This window comes from Hyperolius riggenbachi, chromosome 1 (genome assembly GCF_040937935.1).
Source record: "Hyperolius riggenbachi isolate aHypRig1 chromosome 1, aHypRig1.pri, whole genome shotgun sequence".
NCBI lineage: Eukaryota > Metazoa > Chordata > Amphibia > Anura > Hyperoliidae > Hyperolius > Hyperolius riggenbachi.
Window position 1 is genome coordinate 493,216,313 of NC_090646.1, and position 11,445 is coordinate 493,227,757.

Sequence of the window (11,445 nt, forward strand, 5' to 3'; positions counted from 1 at the left end):
TGGTGGTCCCTCAGACACTGGGACCACCAGGGCAGGAGGCAGCCTGTATAATAGGCTTTGTATACATTACAAAGCCTATTATACGCATGGATCGGCGGAGATTTGTATTCCTCCACCCGCCGGCGCTGCTAAGTGGCCGGCGAGCTGGAGGCTAAATCCCCGGCCATCGATCCCCGGCGGAGGATCGCGTCACGGATGACGTGATCGCTCCGCCCATGCCCGTACAAGGACCGCTGCCTCTGTGCATACGGCGGTCCTTACGGGATCCACTTGCCGGCTGCCCCTGTGCAGTGGGCGGTCGGCAAGTGGTTAAGGTTCCCTTTAAACAGAAACTCCGAACAAGAATTGAACTTTATCCCAATCAGTAGCTGATACCCTCTTTTACATGAGAAATCTATTCCTTTTCACAAACAGACGGTCAGGGGGTGCTGTATGACTGATATTGTGGTGAAACCCCTCCCACAAGTAACTCTGAGGACCATGGTACTCCGGGCAGTTTCCTGTCTGTGAACCTTGTTGCATTGTAGGAAATAGCCATCCTGCACCCTCGCAGTTCCTCCGCTGCGGCTTAGTTTTGTTTTTGGCCAGAGTCTGTGGGCCACGGTGCCTGCATCCTTGTTCGTGTTCCGGTCAAGCGCATCCTGCGCAGGCGTAGTAAGAAAAAAACTTGTATTGCGCCCATGCAGGACAAGCTTGACGATGGGAATGTGAACAAGGATGCGTGTGGTCAGGGCCACACAGGTGCAGTAGCCCGCCAACTCTCAGTCGGCCAAAAATGAAACCAAGCCGCGGCGGAGAACTGGAGGATAGTCAAGGACCAGTGAGGGCACAAGATGGCTGTAGGGGGCTTGGGAAAGCCACGGGTAAGTCAAACTTTTTTTTTTAATCTCAGTTAAGGTTCACTTTAACTTCTTAACAACCCCCTAACGCCAATTGACATCAAGTCCCGTGGCGGGGTTTTGCAAGAGAACACATCTCCGCTTGAAAGACAGAGCTCCGCACGGTGAGGAGACTGTTAGATGGCGAAACCCCCATCTATTTACACTGTACAGCGTTGTGAGCGATGTACTGGGGACATGTACGTGTGACACGGCTGTCCCCTCTGGAGGCACAGAGAGCAATCAGCTATCATAGGCTGATGTCTATGAGAGCTGATCGCTGTGATTGGCAGGCGGTCGGGAGGGAGTTACTGTATATACTTGCGTATAATCCTAATTTTCAGCACAAAAACGTGCTGAAAAGTTACCCCCTCAGCTTATATGCGAGTCAGTGGAGCAGAACAGATGGTGAAGCAGGTTTTGTTACTGGCAGGTTTTGTTACTGGCTCCCTGCTGTGTCCATGCTCCCCATCCCCTGCAACATGGTGTGCAGTGTGCGCTGCTCAGGTCTACCTGTGTCCCCTGGCTTGTGGAGCGGAGCATGCAAGTAACGTGTCAGCAGTTCAATGATCGGGAATTCTTCCTGTGTGGGAGAAGTGGGTACCTTGGCTTGCACACATTCTTCCTGTGTGTGAGAAGTGGGTACCTTGGCTTGTACTCAGGTCAGTGTATATGCGGGTATATATGGTAAATAAAAATAAGAAAAAAGAAAAAGAAAAAAAAAGTATATATATATATATATATATATATATATATATATATATATATATATATATATATATATATATATATATATATATATATATATTCTAGAAAAAACAAACAAACATCCCAGCAGGGATCAGAGCCCACCAACAGAAAGCACAGGGCGGAGAAATCACTAATGTGCTGAGTTGTATGGCCCTGCAGCGAGGCCTTAAACTTGCAGTGGCCTAATTAGTAAAAAGTAGCCTTGTCACTAGGGGGGGTGTAAGCCTATGGTCCTGAAGTGGTTAAAGGGATCAGAGATGAACGTTTCACACAAAATAAACATATCAGTTGATAGCTTGTAAAGAATAAATGCTCTACCTGATAATTTTGCCGCTCTGGTGTGCCTTTTTTAGTGTTTTTTATCCATTATTGCTCCAGGAAAAATCAAATATGGCCGCCGGCTCATATCCCTTCTGCTTCAGGGTTATGAGTTGTTCTGGATGTGCTGTCTAGGCTATATGAGACTATGCTGCTATCTAGGCTAAATGCAGCCTTTCATCTGTGTGCTTTGATTTTGGTATGATGTACAGCTGCCTGTAGGAAGTATCTCTCATAGGAATGAAACTGCAGTCATCATCAGTATCTAGTGCACACAGAGCACACAGGGATCATATTGCAGCCACAGAGCTTCTCTCTCAGCAGGAGCAGCCCCTCCCATGTCTTCACAGCTCTCAGTTTGCAAAGCAGGAAATCTAAGCCAGGAGGGGGAAGGCTTGGGCTTGAAAAGACTCCACAGAAGAGTGACTCAGCTATAATGATTCCAGGTCAAACCTCGACTGAATAGTCGGTGGAATCTTATCACAGTTGCTAATAGACTAATTAAGCAGATAACAATGAAACTAAAAGCAGGGTAGGTGTTTACTGTCATGTTCCCACTGATAAATGTAATAAAATACATGAGGGTGCTTCATCTCTGGTTCTCTTTAAAGGAAACCAGAGCTGAGATAATATAAAAGTTTTATACATACCTGGGGCTTCCTCCAGCCCCATGCGCACAGATCGCTCCCACATCGCTGTCCTCAGTCTTCTCCCTCTTTGAGTACCGGGTCCAGTCACTTCAGCTAGTCGCGGCCAGTCTGCGCAAAAGAATTGCGCCCTCTACGTATTTTTCCGGCGTCCGTTCAAGGACCGACGTGGAACCCATGCAGCTCCTAATTTGCATCCCAATCCCCCTATTGTGTTAATGAGTGGAAATGGGGATTCAGATGCGATTTCTGGAAAGATTTGCCGGCGCTATTCTTTTTCCTCAGACACAAATCGAAGGCAGCCTATTTATTTCAATCGCCTGTCATTTCGGTTTCATTGTCATTTTGCAGGAAAAAAGTGATTCAGCCCTAGTGTAAACAGGCCCTAAGAAACTTAGTGGTTTAAAAATGATTGACCATTTGTATACTGAGCAGTGTAATCTTTCCCCAGCTATGCATGGAAATGGCTAAGTGCTGCAATGAATATAGCTGTGTGTACTCACCAGACAGATAGAGCAGCAGCAGCCGTAACAGCCATGACATAATGGCCTGTACAGTGCAATGAGGAAATCGGGGAGGACAGGATCATAGGCGGGAATACTCTTCTTCCACTGCTAGTAAACATGGACAACATTCGCTTCTCACATGCCACACAGACTACCTCACTGCAGGACAAAATGTGAACATGTTAGACAAGATTCATGAATATAAATACATCAAACGACTAAATGGTAACTATATTAACCTGCTGCCAGCTGCTGCAAGGATTCGGCTTGTTAGAACAGTCTCCCACTCCTTTCCTTCCCGATTACACCTGAGCCGACTGAGCTTGGATCCCGCCACTATTCGAACATCATTTTCTACGTCAATGTACATTGAAGGGTCTGAGCTTATCTGGAAAAGGAGAGAAATCAGGTATACATGAAAGAGTGGACGGGCTTGTTCACCTATATATACCTGACTGAGTCATTTGTTATACAAGCTGTGAGTAAGGACACCTCTGTCTGAAACACATCAGATTTCTTTTTTTACCTTGTTTGTACTCCCTACCGAATGAACTGGATTGCTGGGACATATTGTGTGACTTGTGGACTTCTACTGCCATAGTGGACCTGTAAGGAAATCGTAATCGGAGGACATGCAGCATTTTGGGAGCATTTCCATTCTAATGAAATGTATAGGAGCAGGGAAATCGCTCCCAAAACGCTATCACAAATCGCTAGTGATTGCGATAGCTTTTTGCGCTCTCTAGTAGGTTCCAGGCCTCACAGTGGTAACAATTGAGCTGAAATGTTTTAAAGTGAATCCAGGGTGAAAATAAACTGATGAGATTAACATTAATTTAAATTATTATTTTTTTTTAAGTATCCCATGGTTTTCTTTTATATTTAAAGAGAACCCGAGGTGGGTTCTAAGAATCCTAATAGCAGACAGAGGCTGGCTGTGCATATAATCACCAGCCTCTGCTGCTATATATTGTCCCTCCAGGGCCCCCCCATAAATTACAGCCACGCTGTTGACACGCAGCATGTCACTAGCCGACTGTTTACAATTGCCTATCTCTGCCACTCCCCCGCCTCCTCCATAGCTGCGTGACGACAGCGCGGCTGTGATTTATAGGGGGCAGAGCAGAGCACAGGGGGGCCCTGGAGGGACGATATATAGCAACAGATGCTGGTGATTATATGCACAGCCAGCCTCTGTCTGCTATTAGAATTGTTAGAACTCACCTTGGGTTCTCTTTAAACATAAGTAGTAGGTTGAATGTTTTAAGGTCTCTGCCCAGTGGCAGCCAATTAAGTGTCTCAGAGTAAGAAAAAGGTTAATAGTTCATGTATTTTATCTCTTCCTGCCCTCACAAGTTGTATTCTGCCAGGAAAACTTTTATGGCTTTAATTTGCTTATCAGTGATGTTCGCTACATTCCCGACAAGATTCCAACAAGACACAAGCGGTTACTTGCATGCCTAGAAATTAACTCTTTCAGGCAGCAAAATAAATCAAGTAAACCAACTTGGTTGTTAATATGTTTTGTACTGTGCATACACATTAATCTTATGTCGCCTCGGGTACACTTTAAGCCTTGTACACACGCGAGTGCAGTGGCCCACCAATGCCTTGGCCAGCCATCATCCTGGCGGTTCAACTCAGCCAAGGGATGGCTGCGAGCATTGTTCTACTCACTTAGCCCACCTGCACTGATTGGATTTATACAAGTCTCAATTCAATTAAAAAAAAATAAAAAAAAAAATCACTGAATTCAGTTATGGTGAAACTAAAGTGCTATTCAAAATGTGACAGACTTTAAATGACCAAAAGGGTCATGGTAGGAAGGCAGAAAATGGATATAGTTTAGGATCCTTTGCTATCTATGCCAAATAAATGTTTCATGGATATTAATTTATCATACTGACATTAGGAAATATTGCACAACATACTTGCACTGTAAAGGTCTTCTGAGGGGGTGGAGTTGGCAACCGCAGTGTTACTGCCGGCGTGGTTACACACGTTAATTCCTTCTCTGTTGTTGATGTTGTTGCTGCCACTTGGGACTAAAAAGAAAAAAAAGGGTAATTCTTCCAGGACTTAAAATAATGCCTCTACAAATTTATACTATAAATTTCATTAAAAACAATATCAGCTGACCTCTATGCCAGGTGCTTTACTGGTGAACAGGCCAGACCAGGTCATTTGGGTATGGGGATTGGCAGATGTCTAATAGACACCTTTGTAAATTATTGTTAATCGAATGCCAAACTCATGCAGCGCAACACATACTGGTACAGGCTGCCTCCATCCTGCCATGGACATCCCTACCTGCTGATAGCTAGGAGCTACATTATGAAGTTCCTTCACAGCAAACATAGATCCTGCCATTTGATCTGGCAGGAAGCGGAGTTCACTTCACAAGTGGCTACGGCAATAATAGAATGATCCAGTTTCCCCCTGTGTCTTTGACGTATACAGTACCTGTTCTGGATCCTGTCTGCTCAGTTGCACTAGCCCTGCCAGTTCTGGTTGCTGTCTGCATCCAGGTGATACTCGTGTCTCTTTTACTACTTGACCTATGCCTGCAGCAATATTGACTTCAAGGGTTGGTACACACTGGCTGCATTTTGCGCTGAGTCTGTAATTTGAAAACGTTTCCTAAAAGACTTGAAAGAAAATTGTGGCAAAACCACAGCGACTTTGAAAAATTGCAGCAAAATTATGCAATTGATTTTTCTGCGATTTTTAAAAATCACTGCATTTTTGCTGCGGTTTTGATTCAAGTCAACAAGGATGCATTTTTCAAAACACAGCCAGTGTGTACCAGCTCTTAGGCACTATCCCACTATACATGATGCAACAGAATGAACAACACAACGGTAATGAAACGTTGCATTACGGTTAGAAGTGCGATGTTAAGCATACAATACACAGAAGTATGCTCCACTGCAACCATGAATGCTTTGGTAATAGCATGGTATGCTGTATGTTATTCTGATGGAAACTGATGCACTGATGTCAATGTACTACAAAGATAAGTGCAGACTTTCTGCTTTAATTCAGTGCGGTGAACAAAAGGATTGCATAAAAAAAATGTGAGGCAGCTTAAGCATTTCTTAACACAACTGGACAATTGACTCAACGGCTATTTCATGGGAAGGGGAGGCCAAGTCCATTGTTATGTCATTATCAATTAAGCAGATAAAAGGTCGGGAATGGATTTGATTTGAGGTGTGGTGCTTGCGTGTGGAAGATTTTGCATGCGGTCAAAAGAGCGGTCTATGCAGGTGAAAGCCATTGTTAAGTTGCAAAAACAGAAAAATCCATCCAAGAAATAGAAAGGCTACATCTAAAAAAGCCAGCACAGTTCTGGAAAAACATTCTTTGGACAGATTAAATCTCTACCATAATGATGGCAAGAAAAAAAAAAAAGAAAAAAGTACAGAGAAGGCGTGGAACAGCTCATTACTCAAAGGAAACCGCATTATCTGTAAAACACGGTGGAGGCAATGTGATGGCTTGGGTGAGCATGTGGCAATGGGGCACTTGTGTTTATTGATGATGTGACACAGGACAGAAGCAGCCAAAAGAATTTTGAGGTGTTCAGAGACATACTGTCTGCTGAAATCCAGTCAAATGGATTGGGCGGCATTTCATTATACAGATAGACAATGACCCAAAACATACAGCCAAAGCACCCCAGGAGTTTATTAAAGCAAAGAAGTTGAAAATGATTGAATGGCCAAGTAATTTACCTGATCCTAACACAACTGCACATGCAATTCACTTGCTGAAGGCGGTTTCAGCTACACAGTGCAGGACGAGCGACCGCCGCTCTGCCAGTAATCCATCAGCCAGATTAATTTAGCCGAGTGAAGGCTGATCTGTTTGTGCATGCCGCTCCCCCGCCCATCACGTGATGTCACGCCTGCATTGCTCCATTGACCCTTTGCCTTTACATCTGTACAGTGTTTGCCCAGCAATGTCACCTGGGGGATCGGGATCCTGACTGGAGAAATCAGGCATCCGTGTATACGCACCTTTAGTCTGCCAGTCCTTCAGCAACCCCGTTCTGTCCAGGTCTTTCCTGTATTGTTGTCTTTACTAATGGATGAAAGTACGAGTACTGCAGGATTGGGAATTAAGTTAAATTAAGCCATCAGGCATTTCAAGCAAGGGGGAAATTACAAATAAGAGGAGGGTTTTAAAGCAAACCTTTAATGTCTAAGGAGGCAAAAGTTAAATACTTACCTAGAGGGAAACCTCTGGATCCTCCAGAGGGGGGGGGGGGGGGACTTCTGGATTATCCAGAGACTTCCCTCTATTGAGGCAAGTAGCCAAATTGGGCCATTTTTCCTTACAGGTACATTTTAAAAAGGTACTGCATTGTGGTATCAGGATTTGTTAAAACAAATTATTTTTTCAAGACCAAAAAAAAAAAAAAAAAAAAGGTTCCCTTTTTCAAGGCAAAAAGAAAATAAATAAATAATAATTAAAAAAATAAATCAACCTGCACAGCAAGAGAGAGCGACATAAGGCGTGAGTCTTTCCTAGGTCGTCCCTTCTTTCTCTTTTCACCGAGGTCAGTGTCCATTTCAGTTTTTCGCTTGGAAAGTGATTTGGTTACAATCTTTTCTTCACTGTCACTGCTGCTCTCCACATCACGTTGCTTTGCTTCTTTAGCATTCTGTTCTTTTGCTCTATGTAAACAAAGAGGCAAGTTGTCCAAGGAGATGATACAGTGCACAGCCCATCAACACTACAAACCAAATATATATCTCCAGCCTCCTAAACAGGAGAGGTATGCCTGTGACAGAGTTTCCTCTTTCTCAGTATATCGTAAACAAGTCCAAGACATTGTGGCACACAAAAGGTCCTCTTTATTGAGCAAAGCAATTACAGCAATCAACATTGAGCAAAGCTATTACAAGAATCAAAAACTGTTTCGGGTGCTGCAATCTCTTGGACATAGAGATATAATTTTATAAATATATATATATATATATATATATATATATATATATATATATATATATATATATATATATATATATATATATATATATATATATATATATATATATATATATATACACACACACACACACACACACACAATATCTGCCCCTGTTCAAGCAGTTTAATTTCTGCTGGAACAGGAAGTAAGGAAAACTCTGAAAAAATAGTAAGCCTTCTGTCCAATCTGAAATACACGTTTTGGGCAGAGGTGGGCTTTTAAAAGCAAGTCACACCTAACTGCCCAGGTGTTCAGGAATCCTAATACAGTTACAGTGGGATGCGAAAGTTTGGGCAACCTTGTTAAACACAGGTGATTCCAATAATGAGAGATAGTATTTAAGGGGGTCAGTTGTAAGTTTCCCTCCTCATAATTTTCTCTGCATAGTAGCAATATGGGGGTCTCAAAACAACTCTCAAATGACCTGAAGACAAAGATTGTTCACCATCATGGTTTAGGGGAAGGATACAGAAAGCTGTCTCAGTCAGATTTCAGCTGTCTGTTTCCACAGTTAGGAACATATTGAGGAAATGGAAGACCACAGGCTCAGTTCAAGTTAAGGCTCGAAGTGGCAGACCAAGAAAAATCTCGGATAAACAGAAGCGACTATTGGTGAGAACAGTCAGAGTCAACCCACAGACCAGCACCAAAGACCTACATCATCTTGCTGCAGTTGAAGTCACCGTGCATCGTTCAACCATTCGGCGCACTTTTCATAAGGAGATGCTGTATGCGAGAGTGATACAGAGGAAGCCTTTTCTCCGCCCACAGCACAAACAGAGCAACTTGAGGTATGTCAAAGCACATTTGGACAAGCCAGCTTCATTTTAGAATAATTTGCTGTGGACTGATGAAACTAAAATTGAGTTATTTGGGCATAACAAGGGGCGTTTTGCGAGGAAAAAGAACACAGCATTCAATGAAAAACACCTGCTACCTACAGCAAAATAAGGTGGTGGTTCCATCATGCTGTGCGGCTGTGGTCAGTGCAGGGACTAAGAATCTTGTCAAAGTTGAGGGACGCATGGATTCCACTCAGTATTAGCAGATTCTGGAGACCAATGTCCAGGAATCTGTGACAAAGCTGAAGCAGCGCCGGGGCTGGATCTTTCAACAAGACTACGACCCTAAACACTGCTCAAAATGTACTAAAGCATTCTTGCAGAGGAACAAGTAAAATGTTCTGGAATGGCCATCTCAGTCCCCAGACCTGAATATAATTGAAATATGTGGTGTGAGTTAACCTCCCTAGCGTTCGGGATGAGCTGAGCTCACCGCTCAGGCGCTGGGCCAATTTGAATAATTTTTTTTTTCAAACAGGCAGCTAGCACTTTGCTAGCTGCGTGTTTGCTGCGATCGCCGACAATCCACCGCAGACTCCGTGCGCAGCCTGGCCAATCAGTGCCAGGCAGCGCAGAGGGGTGGATCGGGACTCCCTATGACGTCACGACGTCAATGACGTCCTTCCGTTCGTCGCCACGGCGACAGGGAAAGCCCTGAAGGAAATCCCGTTCAAAACGGGATTTCCTGACGGGCATAGGCGGCGATCGGAAGGGTGGGTGGGAATCGGAAGGGAGGGGGGTATCATGTAGCTAGCGTAGGCTAGCTACATGATTAAAAAAAAATTAGGTTTAAAAAACCATGCGCAGCCGTGCGGCTGTGCATAATCAAACCGCCAGGGAGGTTAAAGAGAGCTGTCCGTGCTCGGAAGCCATCAAACTTAAATGACTTAGAGATGTTTGTAAAGAGGAATGGTCCAAAATACCTTCAACCAGAATCCAGACTCTCATTAGAACCTACAGGAAGCGTTTAGAGGCTATAATTTCTGCAAAAGGAAGTTCTACTAAATATTGATTTCATTTCTTTTTTGTGGTGCCCAAATGTATGCACCTGACTAATTTTGTTTAAACAATTATTGCACACTTTCTGTAAATGCATTAAACGTAATTTCACTTCTCAAATATCACTGTGTGTGTCCTCTATATGATATATTTAACTGACATTTTTTATCGTAACAACCAATGATTTATACAGGAAAATCATGATGATTTACATGGTTGCCCAAACTTTTGCATCCAACTGCATGTGTACATATCTCATGATGCCAAGATCACAGCTTAGCTCTTTGGGTGACTATAGGTGCTCTTTAATGGACAACTGAAGCGAGAGGAATATGGAGGCTGTCATATTTGTTTCCTTTTAAGAAATACCAGTTGCCTGGCTGTCCTGCTAATCATCTGCCTCGAATACTTTCAGTCATAGCCCCTGAACAAGCATGCAGCATATGAGGTGTTTCTGACAATGCCAGATCTGACAAGATTAGCTGCATGCTTGTTACAGGTGTTAGACATACTGTAGCTAAATAGACCAGCAGGGCTGCCAGGCAACTGGTATTGTTTAAAAGGAAATAAATATGGCAGCCTCCATGTTCTTCTCACTTCAGTTGCCCTTTAACCTACGTAAATCAGATGTAAATCAAAGCATTAAAGGGACTCCGAGCAGTGCAGAAACTATGGAAAGATGCATATCATTTTAAAGCTCTCTTTCTCCTCTTTCCAATGATATATAAATCGCCGCCCTACGCCTTTTAGTTTTCGCTATTTTCGCGATTGAAATTACAGCGGCCGCGATTTCGCTCGCGAAAATAGAGAAAACTAAAAAGGTGTAGGGCGACGATTTAAGGGTCGTCAGAAAGAGGAGAAAGAGAGCTTTAAAATGATATCCATCTTTCCATAGTTACTTGTATTACACAGGACGACTTTTTCCTAAAGTCAGCAGCTCCATCCTGCTGAATGGAGCTGCTGACTTTGAGAAAAAGTCGTCCTGTGTAATACAAGTAACTATGGAAAAAGGCGTAGGGTGGCGGTTTATATATCATTGGAAAGAGGAGAAAGAGAGCTGTAAAATGATATGCATCTTTCCATAGTTTTTGCACTGCTCGGAGTCCCTTTAAAACTGTTGTACGTACTTGTCTACAGCAGTCTGGTTGGTGTGAGAAACTCCTGCTGTCCCTGAGGTGGCTTTTGATCGCTCTGTAAACCGGGAGTCAAGTGCTTTCATAGGTTCAAGCTTAGGCTGGGCTGAGACACTTGCGGGGGCTGTAGGAGTTGCAGAAGAAACAATTCCACTAAAAGAAAATGAGGGAAAGAAGTTAGCAATTTACTAATTTAAATGTAAATAGAAAAGGATACCATATTTACCGTATATTCTGGCGTATAAGATGACTGGGCGTATAGGACGACCCCCCAACTTTTCCAGTTAAAATATAGAGTTTGGGATATACTCGCCGTATAAGACTACCCCTCTTCCAACACACAACAAATAAAAATTAAACATCATATACTGGT

The 11,445-nt window shown here is 43.3% G+C and overlaps 1 protein-coding gene across 2 annotated transcripts in view; it reads right to left on the reverse strand.

Annotated features, from left to right (window-relative positions):
* Positions 1-11,445, reverse strand: part of HIRA (histone cell cycle regulator) — a 54,381-nt gene that overhangs the window by 15,001 nt on the left and 27,935 nt on the right. For both annotated transcript variants that reach the window (XM_068243122.1, XM_068243115.1), the window contains 5 exons: positions 11,067-11,225; positions 7,592-7,781; positions 5,031-5,144; positions 3,339-3,487; positions 3,097-3,258 (listed from right to left, as the gene is read on the reverse strand). In XM_068243122.1, coding sequence (XP_068099223.1) covers positions 3,097-3,258; positions 3,339-3,487; positions 5,031-5,144; positions 7,592-7,781; positions 11,067-11,225 — 774 coding nt within the window. The remainder of the gene's footprint in view (positions 1-3,096; positions 3,259-3,338; positions 3,488-5,030; positions 5,145-7,591; positions 7,782-11,066; positions 11,226-11,445) is intronic.